We start from the raw sequence: 20732 nt of genomic DNA, 5'->3' as shown, positions 1-20732 counted from the left end.
TTGATCTTGCGATATATGTATGTATAAATCAAATTGATTAAGAGAGAAAAATATAGATTGAATCGATAAGATATATAGAAGAAGAAAAATACAGATTATTTGGGGTTTGTCATAGAAGAAGAAGACTTTCATAGTAAAAGACTAAAATATCTTTACGGGGCATGCTCGTGAGAGGGTTAACGCAGATTCATAAATGGTCATTAAGACGAAGGGTATGTAATGAAGTAAAAAGTCACCTTAAAGAGTAACGACAAAAAAAATATGTAAGGGTGAAACTTGATAATATGGTATACTTCAGAGACATGAAATGAAATTAACTCTTTAATTTATGTGTGCGAAAAGTCAAAAACAACCTTAGTGCACCTATTAGTTTTATCATATAAGCCAATGCAGTCGAATTATCTTTAGAAGATTTTGTTAAAAGCATTTTTTTGGCTTACCTTTTTTTCAAATTTCAATCGTACTCCTAAAGTACACGCAATTTTTTTTTTTGGGGGTTTACATTAGCAAGCTTAACGATAGAACTTAAAATTTTGATTGGGTTTACATTAGCAAATAGCAAGCTTAACGATAGAACTCGATAATGCCAGTAGTAGCAAAATGCTTATGCTAATATTCAATATTTGCAACATGAAACTCCTAAGTTGACATATATGCTCAACTATTTCCATTCTGCATTATAAAAGTGAAGCCCTCAAACATACACACTGGGGATATCCAAAATGTCATCAACTGAACAAAGGATACATATAAAGCATACAAATATACACGAATATCATCAAAAGAGTAGGCATCCAGTCGCAAAACATAAATACAATCTAATAATCATGTCACAGTAAGTTTCACAACCATTTGCTTGCTAAAAAGTCGATACAACGATAATATTATCTCACTAATCAAAATTGAGATCCAACTCTCTGAATAGACAACGTGGCGTGGAGGATACTTCATTTCCGCCATCCATCTGCATTAAACTTGTTACTGCCTCCTGGGAGGGAAACACTATTCTGATGAACAGCCTTCTACATCTCGAGGACCACCTGATATCCCACATTTTTGTTTAAAGAGGGTGAAATTGCACTCAATTGTCTTTAGATTTTTACAACCAATCAGATTTATGTAGGTAAGATTGGTACAAAACTTTCCAATGGATGAGGGTAAAACTTCTATCCCACTCTCATCCAAATAAAGATATTTCAAGCTTTTCATGGGCTGTTGGATCTCTGGAAGGTTTACAAGTTGAGGGCAGTGAGATAGTAAAAGGGTCTCTAATCTTTTCATCTTGTCAAAGATTGGAAACTTTTGAAGCTTGCAACAACCATCTAAATTTAAGAAAACAAGCCTTTCATGACATTCGATTGATGGATGAATCTCTATTAAACTGATACAACCAGATAGTACTAACGTTTCAAGATTCGGGAGCCCGTTGAAATCCGGTGTCCTAACTAGGTTAGTTGAACCATTGAGGTCGAGCACTTTCAACATTGGCATCTCCTGCGAATAAGTAAAATGAATCAAATATTTTCACAAATATATGTGGAAACTTTTAGCAACATAGATATATGAAACTCAACACAGTTTGTATAAAAGCAAAAATTTTAATAAATACAAAGTAATTGAGTATGCAAATCTCATAGGGCTTTGTTTTGCTAAAGAATACTAATGGATTAACCAAGAGTTGATCAAGGAGCAATGCAACTAATACGAATGGTAAAAGGAAAAGAGTGGCAGTGGTTGCCAAACGAAAAGAGTATTAGGGTAAACGATCAAGGTTTAAGGCGCAAAAGGTTAGGAAAATTACGAGGGGGGGTGGATTTATATATCCTCAAATTGGGAACTACAATGACTATTGCTACATCACACGATCTAGTCCTATCATGATTCAATCATTAAAAAAAATCAACTAACAAGGATATCCAATATCTCGAGCATTAATAGGTCAGAAAGGTTGAAGGTTTCAAAAAGACATAATATGTTACAGTTCCTTACGATCCCACCCCACCATTTCGAATTTCACATCAAACTCCCTTCGAATTGCGATCATCTAAACGGATAATCTACAGAATCATTTCATCTTGCTAATATATGTGTCTATGTAATGCTCTTCTAGTTTCTTTATTTGTATCTCAGATTTTTATTTTTCATTTTCATTTATTGTTCTTTTTGTTTTGCTAAAGAACTAGACTATTACCCGCGTAATACGTGGAAAACATATATAATTAATGACATGTTAAATTTTTATAATATCATAAGTTGACAAATATTTAACCAAGTAAGAATGAAACCACTAAAAAACATGAAGTTACATTAATAAAATGGATACATTATCTACTAGAAGTCTCGCTAAGTAAGATTTTCGTTTCTTTGGATGTCTTTCAATCATCCGGATATGTCTGCAATGTCATTGTACTTGTGCTTTAACGTTTTGCTCGAATAATTTAGTTATACGCTACAATTAAACTTGTGCTTTAACGTTTTGCTCGAATTAAATTTGTTATACACTAAAATTACTAAGCAATTTAATTATCAATCTATAGTATGTTGTGTTAATCTAACTTAAAATTATGCATAATATCATTGAATTTTCATACAATTATTTTCTGATATATAATTGTGATAGTTTACTATAGACTCCATATTTGTTTTTTAGTTATTTATTGAGAAGGCCGGTGTGACATCCTGTCCAATTTTCAAAACATTGATTTAATAAAAACATTCTATGATTATAATCCTATACAAAAATCCTTGAAACCAAATTTTATTCGTTATATGATAAAAATCATATACAAAAATATGATTTAAAAAAATGTATTACGTTAAAAAGGAAAATTTTATTGTAAAAACATTAAAAATTAATTTTAAAGATAAAATATGATATAAAATATAAAAATATTAGTTTCCATAATTATTTTATTAAAAACATTAATTATTAATGTCTACAAACTTAAATAAGGAATTAATAATAATTTTAATTTATTAAAATAAAATTAAATCTAAAAAAGTTAAATAAAGTATATGACATCATCATTTGATCTAATGACTCTAATTAAAAGTTGAACTTCATCTAAAGGTTCATGCTTCTCAAATTATGAATTAAGGTTTCTCTTTTATATATATATTTAGAGATACTAATGAATTAAAGAAGATTAGATCAAGGAACAATGCAACTAATATGAATGTGGTATGAATGGTAAAAGGAAAAGAGTAAACAGGGGTTGCTAAAGGAAAAGAAGATGGTAATGTGTATCTTGTATTATGTAATCACAGTTATGAATTATATAAAGGGAAAAGGGAAAAGTGAATGTGGTGCTGTTATGCACCCAAGTTGGGTGAAATACCTCTCACATGCTAATTTTTTTTATATTTAATGTATAATGAATAAATAATTGGCCCTCATGTTTTTTATGGATTAAAAATTTAGCATGCGAGAGGGGTTTCACCCAACTTGGGTGCATACCAGCACCACCTTCATTTCCCCATAAATCCTTTTTAATCTAGGAAAGGATTTAAAGAGATCCATTCCGATTTAAAAAAAGTCTGTGTTCATGAGAAACAAAGGCTACGCTTCGTTTCAAGGAGAGGATAGCCTTCGTGAAAGACTAGAAGTATATGACCCGACGTTGGAACCGAGGGGGGAAAAAGGGGAAAGGGGGGGGGGGGTATTGTCACCAAATATTAGTACAAACTGATGGTATTTTGTGATATTTGAATTAGTAAATCTATGTTCCAAACATACCCCTTTTTTGGACGTTTACGCAAGCAGTTGTATTTGTGCAAGATACTTATGTCATTTTGTTTAGTAAGTCAATTTTGTAATTTCTTTACCTTTCCTATCTTATACAGCACTTTATTATCAATAGTGATAGCTTTTGTTAGATGATCTTTAACATGAACATGCAAAGTCGTATTCAAGCATTAGAGATAGTAGTTTTAAAGCATTTACTCATGAGTTTGTTGATTTTATGTCTTACATTTCACTCGAGTCAAATGGGACAATAAACATGCATCTAAATGAAAGCATGTCAAATGGGTCCGATTTGTCAAATGGCGAGAATAGTCTTTGGCTCCCCAAGAGTACTTCAATGGCACTTTCCAAAAATTTTTACAATTTACCTTGCCATCGCAATATGTCCTAAATATCATGGTTTATCAAATTTTCATGTTCAACTCTTATTTCAGATTTAGTTCACAATTAGTGGATGAGAATCTACGATGGAACCTATATCTCATGTCGATGGCATTACAACAAGTGCATCTCCTATTTAAACTCATAGACATTTTATTAATACTCATCTACTTTATACCTACAAGTCTTCACCTTATTAACAATATATTCTTATTATTTACAGGTACTCAAGTGATAGCTGAATGGGATTATGATACCAAAATGTTTATTGATACTCCAAAAGTTAATCTTGTAAAAAATATGTAAATTTAAACCATATGTTATTACCTGTTACGATCCCACATCGACCAAGTAAGAGATTAGTTGGTGGTTTATAAGCCTAGGTGTCCCTCCTCCTTTGAGCTAGCTTTTGGGAGTGAGTGCTACACTTAGCTTATTGCTTGATGTGAGCCTATTATGGGATGAGTTCGTATACAACTCCATACTTTTATTATGGGAGCTGATATTTTTACGAAAGTATTTTATTCATACAAGGAAATGCTATATATAAAGACAATTATGACCTTGTTATTTTAGTCAACATTTGTTATACTCTTCATTGAAAGTTTAAAACCAAGTAAAAGCACCACTAAATCATTCTCTTCCGTCTTGATGACAGTGGCTGATCCAGAATTTTAGTTAATAGGGGTCCTTCAGACTTTATGCTCCAAAAGCTACATGTCCAAGGGGGTTCTTCTACCTTATTTAACTAAGTTTTATAAGTTTTTATATAGACATTATTAATACTTTTAATTTCTAAGGAGGTTCAAATGACCACTATTGATACATAGTGGATACACCAGTGCTTGACGATATTAATCCATCTTGACAATATAACTTAGTCTAAGTTATATCTCCCTTCTGTCATTTTTCGCCTTTGCTTCCACCGACTTCTATAGACAAGTAGTGCAGTTGGAGTCGTGTAGTCGTTGTAAAACATAAATTGTCATCTTCAACTAGCAAAGCTTGAATACGGCGATACGGAGAAACATAATTGGGTGTGTATGAAAGTTATTATTGAATATCTTATTTATATTGAATCGTTGCTGCAGTAATGCAAATTGTGAGTATTAGGCAACGGAAAGCTAATTGATAAATGGTGCAAGAATGTTAGTAGAATTATTAAATGATAATCTAAAGTGCAGAACTTCGTGATGTATTTGCGGGCGTTGGTTTTAATGGATAGAGGCGACAACTGTTTCAGATCTTTCTTAGTTCAGGCTAAATTAGGTTTTTGTAGGGCCAAATTTAAATACTCCGTAAATCTTTGGTCAAACTTTATAAGGGTATAATTGTCTTTACATATGATAGATCCGTGGCCCAATCAAAGATTCAGTGTAAAAATCATCTGCCTTTTATTATTATATAATTAAAATTAGGAAAGTTATTACTCGTAATTTATAACCAGGATAGTATTATTAGGATCTTAATTAATTAGGTAAATCTTACACTACATTCTTGAGTTTCTTTTAGATGAGATAGGGAAAGAAAGGATAGGCAATTAGCCAAGAAGGTACGGTTAAAGAATATTGTGATTCGTTTCAAATCTTATTCGATGAGGCTAAAATTTCCACGAATTTTCTGAATTCTACGCTATATACCTATTAGTTTGTGGTTTACAACCATAAATAGCTTTGTTAAACGGCACCGATATAGCTACTCTAAGGCGAAAGATGTGATTCCGTTGGCTATAAAAAGTGATTCTAATGGTTTGCAAGATTCTTTCTCTCCATTTGATTCTACTTTTAATATAAAAAAAGATTTAGAGTTTTAATATTAAAATTACTCTTGATGAAACCAATGTGATTGTTGGGCCAATAGAGGCAGAAGATTGTTGTGAAGATTCCAAGTTATCAGGGAGAAGTTTGTGGTTTCCATTTGATAGACCAAAACAAAGATAAGTATGTGGTACAATCTGCTAGTAGAATGCCTAGCAGGTGGTTGCATGAGACAAAAACAAAAACCAAGGACTTGGATCAGCATATTAATTGTCATGTATCTACATCAGAATGAAAGTTGTTATATAGGAAACTTGGCTGTAAAGTATCGGAAGGAAGAAAATATGGAGGATAACAATCTTGAAGACGAGAGTGGTGGTGGCAATTTATGAGTCATATAATCCATTGGATGTCTGGTGGTTGGCTAGCAACGACAAAATAAGAGTAGTCCATGGCTGTCATAGTCTATAAGAGCTGCCATAGTCTAAACGAAAACAGAAACATGAATGGGAAATAAGGACATCTAATATATAAAAAGAAGTGATCATGTGATCATAGAATTCGGTTTAAGAAAAGTTCTTTATGAGGATGACTACCCGTGGGATCTCGGGAAACATGGGATTGAAACAACACCTTAAGGACAAGGTGTTTTGGGGGGCAGGAGTAAAGATACGGCTCCATATTATTATTATTATTTAATTTATAATTAGGAAAGTATTAATAGATTCTTATTTAATTAGATAAATCTTAGGAAACAAGTTAGGACTTTAGTTAATTATATATAGGGCTTTATAATTGTATCATGAATATGTTGAATATTATTGGTGATTCGGTTATCATTTACCAATAAATAAAGTTAATTTAGCTCATAAAAGTAGACTGTGGGAGACACCGTACTCCAGTATCGATTATCTATCTTATTATCTTTTAATTAGTTTTATGATTATTAGTTTCATTTCTTAATATAACATCGAGAAACTTATTTGTTCCATAATCTTTTTCTTTACACAAACTCTTAAAAACTTGTCTAGTTTATTAACCTAGAATATTTTTTCAAAAAATAAATAAATTCATTCTCAGGTTCTCACGGAATTTGTCATTCTTATCTTATCCCATTACAATAAAAAATGTAAATGGGTGGAAACCCTCTACTCCCATGCACGGTGTTGGTACCCAGAGCGTACACCGCGTAGAACTCATACCCGATGACTCACCATTCTCACACATGGATCACAAAACATAGTTTCTCTACTTGCCTTTGGCAATATTTGATCTATAGGCCCATGTGATCACATGGTGGCGGTACCAGTTGATATATGGTCAATTGGTATATATACACACACATTATTCTAAAAGTTAATTAAATTATACCTTAAAACACCTCTATTGAATAAATGAGAAAATCAATTTTACCTTGATATTCTTCCATAGCTCTTCTTGCAAACTCTGATGTAATTTGAGAACAACAAGCATCCTTGGTTGGAAATTATCCGGCAACGGACTTGTTGGATACTTAAACCAATTAATACAACGCAACTCATTTGAAAGAAAGTTGGGCCCTTCAGCATCTTTGTGTGACATGTTATACACATAAGGTTGATCCTCAAGGACATGAAGAAACCTTAGTCTCTTCATGTTTGAAACAAGCTTAGAAACATGTGATGAGCTGCTAGAAAGTTGTATTGCCTCAATATTGTCATAATTCTGCAATTAAAAAAGAAATATTAATTAAGGAATAAGTCAATGTACATGTTTTGTTGATACGTATGAGTATACTTTATATATGAGGATTCTGTTATTTCGTCAAATTTACGAGTTGACAAGATGAATATATGCATGAGCATATTTGTTTGAGGGTGTTTTTCTATTGTTGCTGTTAGCCTGTTGGGTATGGATTGATTGGTGTTAGCTTTGGATATGGGTAGGTTTGGTGTTTGTTTTAGTTTTGGGCCATTTATCTACTTCTTGTAGATGTAAACTTTTTACTTTAGTACATTTTGTTTGATGGTTAAAAAGTTTGTATTGATGAGTAGGAGTGTATCACTAAGTGTATATCCATAGTGAAAAGTAGCTTAATCTTTACCGTTGTTGCATCCGCGTGATAGATGTCTTCAATTTCTTTAGTGAGCCAAGCCCTGCTACGTTTATTAGGATGTGTAGGATCTTCACCTTGAACGATGGATTGTCCCATTTCTTGAACCAAATCATGCATATCAAGCTTATCTCCCTTAATAGTTATGAGAGCCCTATTTATCAACACCTTTAGCCCATCTTCAGGCTGAAAACCGCAAGCATCAAGCATCTGCATTGCACTATCTTTGCTCTTACCCCTGAAGAAACATGCCATATCCAAGAATAACTCTTTCTCCAATGGTTCAAGTCCATCATAGCTAATTTTTAGCATCTCCAAAATTTCATTTTCTGGAATATCCCCTAGTCTAGCCAATGTGCTCATCCACCCCTTCTTGTCTTTGTCATATAGAAAAGACCCTAAAACTATAATTGCTAATGGAAGCCCTGCTGCAAAAGGTACCACACTTGGTGAAAGCACCTCATAATTTTCAAGTTTACGGTCTTCCTGCTTTGCATGTCTATTAAAGAGGAGAGTAGCCTCATCAAATGATAATAGACTGACAGAATAGGCCTCATCTACCTTATCGTTTCCTATCAAATCTTCTTTTCTAGTTGTGATTATTATTCGGCTATCACCACCAAACCATTTATGGGATCCTGCTAATGCATCTAGCTGTTCACGATCATCAACATCATCTAGAATAATTAACACAGATTTATGACATAAAGTACTTTCAATAGCAATTTTTCCTTCTTCAACACTCTTAAATTCCTCACTTTTTTTCATAACCGTTGTTAGAACTCGTTGCTGCAGATTTTGTAAACCATTAATTTTGTTTGATTCCTCCGAAATATTGTCAATAAAACAGTGATTGGCAAAACGAGGAGCAAGTTCCTTATAAAGAGAAGTCACAAGAGCAGTCTTACCACTACCCCCAGCCCCGTATATCCCAACCATACGCACACCACCTGATCCAATCTCTATACGCGATTTCAAATCTTGTAAGCGAGTTTCCATTCCAACATACGAAATCAATGATAAAAGCTTCTCTGAAACTATATCGACAATCAGTTTGATGTCAGAGGCATCATACCTACACAATATATATATATATATATATGGAAAGGTTATATTAGGAACCCCAAAAATTGTAGGAACCTTTAGGAACCTTCTTTAAATTAAAATTATATACTCTTTGATTGCTTACACATGTTCATATGACGATAAAACCAAGATTATAGAACTCAAACTCAAACTTATATTGAAAATATTTAGAGAATTATCAGATTAGGTAATTCCTATCGTGATTCTTCTCATTATACAATGACATCTATTTATACAATTTCAAGAGATATGATTAGGTATTAGCCGGGTGCACTTATGGGCCCCATAGTCACTAATTTCAACCTATTCTTCTCTTTACTTACACACCATTCCTTTAAAGGAATTATTACAAACGACAAGCAAGGACTTATTACTTATCTTTGCTTTGGATACACACCATTCCTTTAAGAGGAATTATTACTGACAACTAGCAAAGGACATATTGCTATCTTTGCTTTGGATAGACACCATTCCTTTAGGAGGAATTATTACAAATGACAAGCAAAGGACATATTACTATTCTTGCTTTTGACACACTCCATTCCTTTTAAGGGAATCAAACAAAGAGCATAGTAACTTGAAGATACGTGAAAATCTTGATGATTGATGATGTGGTTAGGTCCATTATTTCCACTGCTTCATATTTTGGATTTATTAAGGATTTTTGGGCTGGACTTCATTTGTTGGACCGTTTGCACCATTTTCTTCATAGACGAATTGTGATTCACTTACTTGGTCTACTAGCCCTTTCTTGACTTCTTGGGCTTTGGTTCCCTAGTACTTCTTGAATTTTGAGTCCAAGAGATAGTATGCCTTTTCTGTTCCAAGTTCTACACCTCTTATGATTTGTGTTAAAGAAATGAGGCCTTGATTGACTTGAGATTCTTGTTGGGCTGTGTCATAGCCCAGCTGACTTCCATCCCATAATTCTTTGAGCGTTGTATCTAAAAGTTCTAGGCCTTGAGTTGTTAACCCTTGATCTTCCTGGTTAAGGCATTCTTCGTTTCCTACAATAAGAACATTAACCAACCTTGACAAATTATCTGCTAATACATTCAGCTTGCCATCAATGTGTTCTAAGTGGATATGTACCCCTGTTCCGGTGAAATAATCAACAAAATTCATCCACCTAACTCTTGATGGCTTATTTTGGACAGTTTTGTTGTAGAAACTAATAATTGCTTGGCAGTCTGTTCGGAGTGTTGCTTCGCCTTTTCCAATGTAATAAATTTTGAAGGATTTTAATCCTTCCATGGCAGCATGAATTTCAGCATCTATTGTGGATTTTATTGGATTAAACTTCCCACTAGCGTAAGCACACACTTTCTCATCTCTTTTTGGGTCATTCTTCTTACGTTTTCATTTGCAGACTGCTCCCCATCCTTCCATGCATCCGTCTGTTTCGATGATCATATACGCATTCTCTGGAGGGATTTCCATATCTGGCAAGTTCTGTACTTGCCTTTTGATTTTGCGGATGATTTCCCAGTCGGATTGCTTCATCCTTTTATCACCATGTGGACTGGTCTTTTCATACAAAGGCCCCAATAATGTTCCCAGCTTTGGAATATATGCCCGGGCATAATTAAGAATTCCAAGCCAAGAACGCAATCCCTTCTTATTTTTCAGGTTTTCTTCATCAAATCCAGCAATTTTCTTGATGATGTGAGGTTGAAGTTTAATTCTTCGGTTACCAATTATTGCCCCAAGGAACTCTACTTCACAGACAACGATTTTTATCTTATTCTCTGATAAGATTAACCCGTTTTCCTTGCATATATTTAACATTTGCTCCAGGTGCTTTGCATGACTTCTCTCATCATCTGAAAATACGAGTATATCATCAATATATACAGCCATACAGTTTTCATATCCTTTGAAGCAATGATCCATTTTTCGTTGAAAAATTGCTGGAGCATTCTTGAGGCCGAATGGCATAACAAGCCATTCATATAACCCATCTGGTGTAATGAAAGCGGTCCATGGAATTGAACTTTCTTCCATTGCCACCTGGTGGAACCCACTCTTCAAATCAAATTTAGAATAGATTTTTGAATTGCCAATCTTTTGTATGATGGTGTTAATACTAGGCAGGGAGTACTGATCTTTGTAAGTATTATCATTGAGCGTTCTGTAATTGAACACCATCCTCTCTTTTCCCTTTATCTCCTTCCCGGTCTTAGGGTCAACCGATGTTCCAGAATTGACCATCATTGCCATGGTCCTATGACGGCTTTTGCTTGGTCTGATAACTCCCAGTATTAGCAAGGCTTTGATATGCTTCTGAAATTGCTCCTTGATGGCCGGCGTGACATGGCTTAGGGGTTTATCTTGAACTGTGATATCAGGATTAATGATATCCAATTTGCACTTAATCTGGTTCTTTCGCCAATGCTTCAATGGTTCCTCCCCAATATAACCTTGTTGCTTTAACCTTTCTAATAAAGGTTTAAACTTCTGTTGGAATGTTATACTTGTGTGACCAATATTGAAGAACACAGCTTCACTAATGGCCAAAAACTCATCTTCTTCTAGCTACATTTCTTGTATAGCACATCCTTGTATCTCGGCTTCTGGCTTTGTCTGGATTGTTGTTATTCCCTTGTAGAAAGTGACTGTATTACCTTCTAAACGAACCCCTCCTTGTTGGCTTTTGAGAAAATTACAGCCAATGAGCATTTCTATGCCATCACGATCTCTCATTCCCATAGGGAAACAATATGTAAACGGAATTCTAAATTTGTATTCTCCTATCTCCATTTGTCCACCTTTCAGCTTTTCATCAACTTCTTGAACAGAGTTAATTCCTGAGAACTTAACGGAGTAAAGGCATTTTTCAATGGCCTTTACCGGAACAGCATTTCTGTCGACACAACACGTAGTACATCCTGTGTCAAAAATTGCTTTGACAGTGAACCTTTCGACACCTGGGATGTCAAATGTGACAGGCAGATTATACAACCTGTTTATGACTTTCTTCTTTTTAAGACCCATTTTAACGGTCTCTAATTCTTGCACAAGGTTAGCTTGCTCAATAATAACCAGTGCATGCTCCATTTCTCTAACCTCATCTACTTCTGGGTCGCTATCAGCGTAATTCTTCAGGTTAGCTGGGTTCAGCCCTCTTCTTTTCGGGACTTCCTTATCCTTTTCATTATTAGGATCAAGTAATCCTGTGTTCTTCTTTAATCCGCTGATACCTTCCTTTTCATCTTTAATTTTAAGTGGTTGATTTTGTCTATTAACCAATTCCTCCCATTTTTTTACCAGCTCTTCTTTCTCACTTTCTTTAAAGGCGCCTTTTCCTTTAAGGTCTTCTACATCTTGCTCAAGGCTCTTTTCCATCTGCTTCTTAAGCCTTTCATTTTCGTTTGAAAGATGTATGCAGTATCTGAGCAATTCATTAAGGAGCTCATCTTTATTGTGATAAACTTTTTCTTCTAGTGGGTCTGGGGTTACTTCTAGTTGTAAGTAATACTTTGAGCATAACTTACATGTTGTTAGTAAGCATTTTGTACAGTGACTTCTGACCCTTTTTGTAGTTTTTAATCCACAGAAAGAGCATCCTTCATTTTTTATGGCTACTTCAGAGTTTATTGCCAACTCATGTTTGATACACTTCTTCTGCTCATCATTTAATGGCAATGATGACCTCCAATTTGCATTTGGTGATCTCGTAGGAATTTGATTTCCTTCTACGAATGCATATCCCCATTCTTCGGGAAGCCCTGTTGCGAGAGCATTAGCTATATATTCTTTAGTCTTTCCAGCCGATTCCCCTTCAGAGAGACTACAAATTCCATCAGAATCTTCATCGCCCATATCTACAGAAACAACATCACAGTCATCAGGTAGCTCTTTTTCTTTTAGCATGGCAGCTCTTGTCATATATCCTCTCGAGCTTTTGCACTCCCTTGCAAAATGGCCTTCTTCTCCACAAATGAAACATTTGCATTTGCGGGTTCTCATTCGGTCAGCATGCTTTGTTTTGAAGACTCTAAGATGAGAGTCATGAGGTTTGCCTTTGTACTTTGTTGCCTTTCTTAGGCCATACTTCTTGTCTTTTGAGTATTGGCCAGAAATTTTTATTTGGCCACAAAAGGAGAGATCTTTTAAGCTTCTTTGAAGGGCAGCTTGACAGCACATCTCCTTTAGGTAATTATAAGTAAACCATATTACAGGTACTACTGCCGCTGTTGTTGATGGATGCTTTTCATACCACTTCTTTCTTATATCATTCCCCAGTAGTGGAGGCATTTTCCGAAAAAGCTTCTCAGTTGTTTCTTCAAAATACATTCTTCCGGACTTTGCAGCTAATGCCTTAAACTGGTCTAGGTACCTAAAAATGTCTTTAGGGTTATCACATGTTAACCTTTCAAGATCATTATAGGCCCTATTTTGTTCCTCTGTGCTCCCTTGATAGGGATCTTCAAGCAAGAATATCCTTTTTATTTGAGAAAGGATATTTTGAGTATCGTCAGCAATTTCTACCAGAGCTTGATAATCTTCAGGGAACGTCATTCGCCATTGAATGAAAGTCTTCTTTTCAGTATCTCCGAGGAGATTTTCAATATAAGTTACCTTTTGTTGCTTTGATGTCCATGCCATGTGTGGGTTATCTATTACATTAAGAGTAACAGATTCCCATCTTGCAATCACTTCTTCATATAGCCCTACATCTATTGGTAGGACCAGCATCACTCCTTGGTTTACTCCTGCTGTGGGGAGATTCCACATACCATAGCCAAGAGTATCTTCGGCCTTAACCTTAGATAACTTAGTTTTTACCCCATTAAGATCAAAACTTGGAATCTGACCTGTTCCAGTGGCTGGTGGATAACCATCCTGGCCCATTAATGGCTCAGTAGGTGGTTTATAGCCAGAGGTTACGCTACTATAACCTCGTTCTTGTTTTGCTCCAAGCTTTTCTGCTGCTTGTACAAATTTCTGCAATGAGGGGTAATCCCAGTTGGGTTCTTCACCAAGAACGTAACCGGCTTGAGTGCATTCTGGCTCACTTTCTTCATACTGGTTATAGAATATACTATGAGAGCCATGCTTTCCTGAGCAGTTACTACACCTTCTGTTTCCTTTTGATCCCCCGTATTTTTGCTTCCTGATTTTTGTCACCAGGTCACGATTTGCATCGAAACAAGGGGTATCAAAGGTTTCATTGTTTTCATACTTTTCCTCATAATTCTCTTTTAAAACATATGGTAACGAGCATTCACCACTGTTGTAAGTTTGTACAGGTGTGGGATTCCAGTTAACAGGAGTATTACCAGGTTCCAATTGATCCTGAGAATATCCTGCTAAATAATCTTCATCTTCAGATTCCATACCTTGCATCAATTCCTCATTCTGGTAGGATACTGAGGGTTCTGTTCCTTGCATCAGTTGGGACTGATAGGACGCAACAGAATTACCCTCACCTTGCACCATATTTTGGTTTTGATAGGACGCTACGGAAGATTTACCATAAATCCCACCACCTTCTGCATTGAGATGATGATGCAAAGTTATCATCTCATCTTCCCAATCATAGTCCTGCCATAGGCTTTTGGAAACTTCTTTTGTGCGTATGCGCCCAGCACCTTCATCTTCACTTTGGGTGTTGCTTGAACTATCATAACTAGCCATTTTTCTTCCATATTCTGAAATACTTTTATCTTCATCTTCTGAATATCCGACATATACTACTTTTGTTTCATCAGTATCATCTTCTCCCCAACCTGTTAGGATTATATTTTTGATGGATATTTCTGAACTTGGTGGTGATGAGTATTTCACCATGTAATCATATTTTCCAGATGGTTCTCCGAGGGTATCCCAAACTTCCTTCTTCTTCTTTTGTTGCTGGATCGATCTTTGTTTACTTTCAGCTTCATACCTTAGGATAATCTCAGGGGACATTCCATTATTAAGGAAATGTCCCCTTTCAGAATCTGCAAAAACAGCAGCAAATTCCTCACGCTCCATGCCTTTGTTGTTGTAGGCAGGTTCTCCAACTGCTGGTGCTACTTTATGGTTTGTAAACCTTAGAGAGACTGTTCCATCTGTGCGTGTTCCAGTACTAACTCTTCCCGGAACTTTTGGTTGCACCATCTTGCTTTTCTTCAGGATCCACCTCTGGCCTTCCAACTGGGTTGTTGTCCATCTATCACCCGTGATTGCACAAACTCCATTGGATACAAGGTATTCAGATACGTTTTGAACATTGTATCTGAATCCTGTAACACTGGTATTCGTTATTCGCCCAATCAGTACTTTTGTGATAAGCAAGTTGGACTCTCCACCTACCCATTCTTCATATCCTCTTGTCTGGATTGAAATTTGAAAGTGATTTCGAAAATCTTGAATACTAGTCATGATATCGGGGACAATATATACGAGCTGAGTTCCTTTGCTCATATCTATTTCCATGGTACCAATAATTGACCTGTCATCGTTCCATCTTGTATCTCTTAAAGCAACAAGGACCATTGTTCCTGCTTCTCGCCTATGCATTGCTTGGACTCTAACCATGACAAGTCCAAGGTGTATGTGTTGCATACCTGATTGCTTGAAAGCTTTGTATGACTCATCATTAATGAGACTAATGTCCTTTTGATCACCTTCTTCTATTATGAGAACTCTTTCTTCGCTGTAATGTTGGTAGACTCTATGCCTAGATTCAGACCAGCCTCTTGATTCATATAGGACTTCTGCGGGTACCAAACTTGCTTTTCTTCTGTTTGATAGCTCCAACTCTTGGTTGGGATCTAGCTGACTTTCTATGGTCCTGTTGTAGCTTCTGCTTCTTAAGGATCTTGGGATCCTCATTTGGAGTTGGTGATTGAGGCGACTTGACTGCCGGTAGTCACGAATTTGATCTTCTTGGTTGGATATAGGGTTTATTGTATTTCTTCCACTAGCAGCCCTTACTGCTAAAGATTTTGACCTATTCATTTTGAGGCCTTAACAGATTTCTCTTTCTCCCTTTTTAGTATCTTGTAAGGGTCTTCAAATACGTAGAACGGGCTTTGCTTCTTTTCAACTAGTGGCTTACTAGTTTCTCCTGGCTTCCAATTCTCCAACTTTTTTACAACATCTTCAAGTACTTCTGTACTTTTACCTTGATCAAGGAGCTTTGTTAGTCCCCTTTTTACTTCACCAAGTTCTTCTTTTGGTCTTTGGGTATCTTCAGCTACCTTGACTAGCAACTGAATAATGGTGTTGTTTTGTTTGACTAACTTATTAAGATTAGTCCCTGTTGTAGCCTCTGGTTTAGTAAAACCAATTGCTAGTGGTTCAATGCTTTCTACTGATTCAAGTGCTTCTTTATAGACTTCTGATTTTTCAGCGAATCTATAACCACTCATGTGGTGAGAAAGTACTTGATTTCGTTAGTTAGCTCTTTGATCTCTTTGACTTGGACTTCAAGGTTTTCAGTTAACCTTAAGGCTTCAGCTTTAGCTATTTTGGGTTGTTGTGCTATTTGTTCGACAAGTTCTGTAACTTGTCTAACAGTGAGTGGTTTTTGATTTGCTATGATGACATGTATGTAGGTCTATCATATGTATGCACTTATTTTGTAAATTAATGTTTTCATAAGATTGATGATGATCAAATGTATATACTGAGAAGGTCCTATAGGCCAATTAGAACGCGACATATGTCAAAATGAAAAAAAATGCGCGGTGACATTTTTGTAAATAAATCAAACTTTTGTCAGCCTGGTTTTGGGTCAGTTTGGGTTATGATCAGCTTGGTAGGTCAGCTTGGTTTGGTCAGCTTGGGTTCTGGGTCAGGTTGGGTGGTCAGCTTGGTCTGGGTCAGCTTGGGTTCTGATCAGCTTGGTTGGTTAGCATGATCAGTTTGGTCAAATTTGGGTCACGGTCTGATTGGGTCAGCTTGGGGTCAGGTTGGGTTAGCTTGGGGTTAGGTCAGCTTGGGGTTGGGTTGGGTCAGCTTGGGGTCTGGGTCAGGTTGGGTCAGCTTGACACAATCTACACAGATGTAGATTATGGGTTTTGGGTCAGCTTGGGGTCAGATTGGGTCAGCTTGGGGTTGGGTTGGGTCAGCTTGGGGTCTGGGTCAGCTTGGGTGAGCTTGGTTAACTTGGGTTGGGTCAGCTTGACACAATCTACACAAATGTAGATTAATCTACACAAATGTAGATTATAAGTTTTGGGTCAGCTTGGGGTCAGCTTGGGTCAGCTTGGGGTTGGGTTGGGTTAGCTTGGGGTCTGGGTCAGCTTGGTTAGCGTGGGTTGGGTCAGCTTGACACAAAACTACACATAATCTACACAAATGTAGATCCCAAGCTGACCCAGATTCCAGACTGACCAAGGTGACCCATAACCCAGGCTGACCAATCTGGCCCATAACCTAGGCTGACCAATCTGACTCAACCAAGCTGACCAACCAAGCTGATCATAACTCAAGCTGACCCAGACCCAAGCTGACCCAAAACCAGGCCGACAAAAGTTTGATTTATTTACAAAAATGCCACCGCGTTCTTTTTTTTAAAATCCACATGTCGCGTTCTGATTGGTTCATAAGACCTTCTCTCCCTTCTCTCCTTAAGACACCTTCTTATTTGATCTCTCTCCTATATATATATATATATATATATATATTATATAATTAGCCTATGCTCACTATATTAATATTATATATACATATACGAGGGAAGTGAATATGGGGCTGTTACACATCTAACCGGGGTGAAAAAACCCCTCACATCCTAATGTTTAATACGTAAAAACATGGGAGCCCAATCATTTATTCAAACTGTTAAAAAATTAACATTTGAGGGGTTTTTCACCCAAGTTGGGTGTGTAACAGCCTCATACTCACTTTTTCCATAAAGTATAGGGCTATTACACACCCAACTTGGGTGAAAAACCCGTCACATGCTAATTTTTTATACATAATAAACATACATAATAAACCTTTTCTATATATATATAAATTCCAGAATATATGGAAAACAACTCATAGCAAAATCTTGTATTTTCATTTGACACAGAACCACTACATCAAAATCGATTTCACAATATACTTGTCACGACCATTAATGGACTTCAGCTTTTCCAACAAAACCATTACCAACATAGTCTGGCCTAGTGGTAAAAGTCTTGATTCCTCACAAAAAGTCTCAAGTTCGAACCCGGTTGGGGTAACATCTTGGGGTGGCCAGAGAAAGGGTTCAGAAACCGCCACGGGCATCCCATTTAGGCGGGTATATCAAAGTAAAAAAATACTCGCCCTTCCGAGTAAGCCCGAATAGTTAAGACCTTATTGTTATTTTTTAAGTAGCATAATGTAAATAAAAGCTTATTTTTTTTCATTTACATTGGGATTTCATGCATTCAGGTAGCTGATAATGGTGTATAATCATAGATGTGTAACATTTACATATACATTACATAAACAAAAAACACAAAACAAAAACCAAAATAAAGAAAAAAACAAGAGCAAGAAGATGTACCCATTGAACATGAGCTTGGGTTCCCATTCAGAAATGTCAGCAGCATTCACAAGTGCTCTTCTCCAAGACCTAACATTCTTGTTGTTTCCTAACTCATGCCTCGAAAATCCTTGTCCAAATTTTCCTTTCTGATTTCTCACTTGAAAGGGTTTCACATCATAAAATATGGGAATAACACCTTGCCCTCTTTCTTCCCTGCATTTCATAATATGTTCAAGCTCAATCAAACTATAGGTTGAATCAGCATAGTTTTTGGAGAATATGATCACAGCTATACGTGATTGTTCTATGGCCTTCAAGAGTTGTGGACCAATGGGGCTTCCCCCGTAAACTGATATATTATCGTTGTATGTACGGATTAGTCGTTCTTCCAGAGCATTATAGAGCTCATCTACAAAGTTGTAACGGGTATCTTCTCCTCTAAAATTAAGAAATACATCGTAAGTCCGTAATTGAGAAGATGTGTAAGAAGTTGCCATTGACTTTTTGTACAGACAAAAACAACCACCAAAAACCAGGTTATTAAAAACCTGTTGTGGTTTGTGATAAACGCTATGACTTCTTCAACCAACCTGCCCATTTGCCCTAAAACTGATTTGAAAACCGAACCGGTCAGTCCAACCGGTTGCAACAAAAACCGATCATACAATCGGTTCAATTATAGACCGGTTAAACTGATCTAAAATAACTGGCCGGTTTTGTATCGAACCGTTTGAAGGAGTCTCCGGTGAACTATAGGCGGCAAAACGATAACCAACACCGTCTAGGAGATTATTTAGTTTCAGCGAGTCTCCGACGAAATCTAGGCGGAAAGGAAGGCTGCGATGATAAGTCAACACTGTCAACGGCCAGGACTCCACACAATCCATATATATATCAAAACTTTTTTAAGTAATACCTTGGATGATATAAGCTAACACGGGAAGAAAGAAGGAAAAAAGACAGTCATTTTGCAAAGGATTGAAAGGGGGAAGTGTGGATAGCAAGGTGTTGTGATCAGAGGATCGTTAATATTTAGATTTCACTTTCAAGGAAATATATCTTTTTCTATACTTCTATGTCACACACTTCATTTTTTTTAGATAGATAGTTATATACGAAATTACTAAATTATTCTTAATAAACAATCTTATGAAAAGAATTTTTTTTAAAATTTCGAATTTGTTTTTAATGAATTAATTTACACTATAAATCTTTATTTTAATAATTAACACTTTAAGTCATTATCTTATAAAAAATTTTCACTATCACAGTTACATCAACCTATACCACTTGACACCACTACCAATAGTACCATCACCGACACTAGTATACTGTCTTCCCCACCACCACCACCACATTGCGCGGGTACCATGCTCGTTTATACTAAAGAGAACTAGCAAATATGAAGAAAAAAAATTAAGGATTTTCACAAAAAAAAAAAAGAAGTAAGTTTTTCAGTAAAGTATGTTTGAGTTTTGCAAAGAGGGCAATGTTTTATCTCAATTAAATGTCGTGTCTTCGGGTGGTTTAGTTGAGATTTCTCCTTCTACAAAGTATTGGAGGTAAGGGGACTCTCTAGCGTAAACTCAGTTAAGACAACGTATGTTAGACTCTCCGTTGCGAGTATTTCACATCTTTCAGGAAAAAAAAAAAAAGAAACAACTCGGACAATGCAGCGATGATGGCACTTGATGGTCGTTTTTGTTTTAGTGTTTAAATTTATAAAATTGTTGTACAAGTTAATACCAAAAACACACACACCTTAAGAGACAGGGGGCCCGATCAGATGTAGTATAGTTTAGTGATAAGAACATGATCGTTCGCATGGACGAGTTGCTTTACCTAATCTAGTAGTACGTGTAATTCTAACGGTTGTGGGGTTGTCAAGATTTCCTATTATACTAATGCAATAAAAAGTAAATAAAAGCCGCAACCGCTTATTCAGCGAGAGGCTCAGTCCGAAAATAATTTGAAAAAGCAAATAACAGTAATAAAATTAAAATACTTATTTGGCATCTCCGATCTCATGATACGACCAAATACTATCTTACCCGTTTGCTAGACTGTTGGAAACTTAATCACGGCTCGGATTCTCGTTAGATTCACTTTGCCTATAAACAAATTCTCGTTAGATTCATAGGGAGCGGCGCTGGATCCCAGCGCCGCTGTCTGGTTGCAAGCGGCGCTGGTTGGTCCTGCTGCAGTTCGTTCTTC

The 20732-nt window shown here is 36.2% G+C and overlaps 1 protein-coding gene across 2 annotated transcripts; it reads right to left on the bottom strand.

The window, feature by feature from the left end:
- Positions 1-714: 714 nt before the first annotated feature.
- On the bottom strand, positions 715-19528 carry LOC122589412 (TMV resistance protein N-like). 2 transcript variants are annotated; one of them, XM_043761705.1, is made up of 5 exons: positions 19435-19528; positions 18537-19355; positions 7967-9050; positions 7297-7587; positions 715-1494 (listed from the first exon to the last, which is right to left on the bottom strand). In XM_043761705.1, the coding sequence occupies exons 2-5, from the start codon at positions 19013-19015 to the stop codon at positions 1003-1005; spliced, it is 2346 nt and encodes a 781-aa protein (XP_043617640.1). In that variant the 5' UTR covers positions 19016-19355; positions 19435-19528; the 3' UTR covers positions 715-1002. The 2 variants fall into 2 exon arrangements, with proteins under 2 accessions (XP_043617640.1, XP_043617641.1); XM_043761706.1 differs by lacking the exon at positions 19435-19528 and having other exon boundaries at positions 7967-9012; positions 18537-18624.
- Positions 19529-20732: the final 1204 nt, after the last annotated feature.

This window comes from Erigeron canadensis, chromosome 2 (genome assembly GCF_010389155.1).
Source record: "Erigeron canadensis isolate Cc75 chromosome 2, C_canadensis_v1, whole genome shotgun sequence".
NCBI classification, from domain to species: Eukaryota; Viridiplantae; Streptophyta; class Magnoliopsida; order Asterales; family Asteraceae; genus Erigeron; species Erigeron canadensis.
Note: the sequence above shows the minus strand (reverse complement) of the source record. Positions and strands in the feature narration are given on the sequence as shown.

What these genes read in the sequence shown, in the direction of transcription:
- LOC122589412 (XM_043761705.1), bottom strand. Translation starts at nt 19,015, where the DNA reads ATGGCAACTTCTTACACATCTTCTCAATTACGGACTTACGATGTATTT. An exon ending in CCCAAGCTCATGTTCAATGG is followed by an intron (nt 9,051 to 18,536) that starts GTACATCTTCTT and finishes TATATTGTGTAG; the next exon opens with GTATGATGCCTCTGACATCA. An exon ending in ATCACGCGGATGCAACAACG is followed by an intron (nt 7,588 to 7,966) that starts GTAAAGATTAAG and finishes TTTTAATTGCAG; the next exon opens with AATTATGACAATATTGAGGC.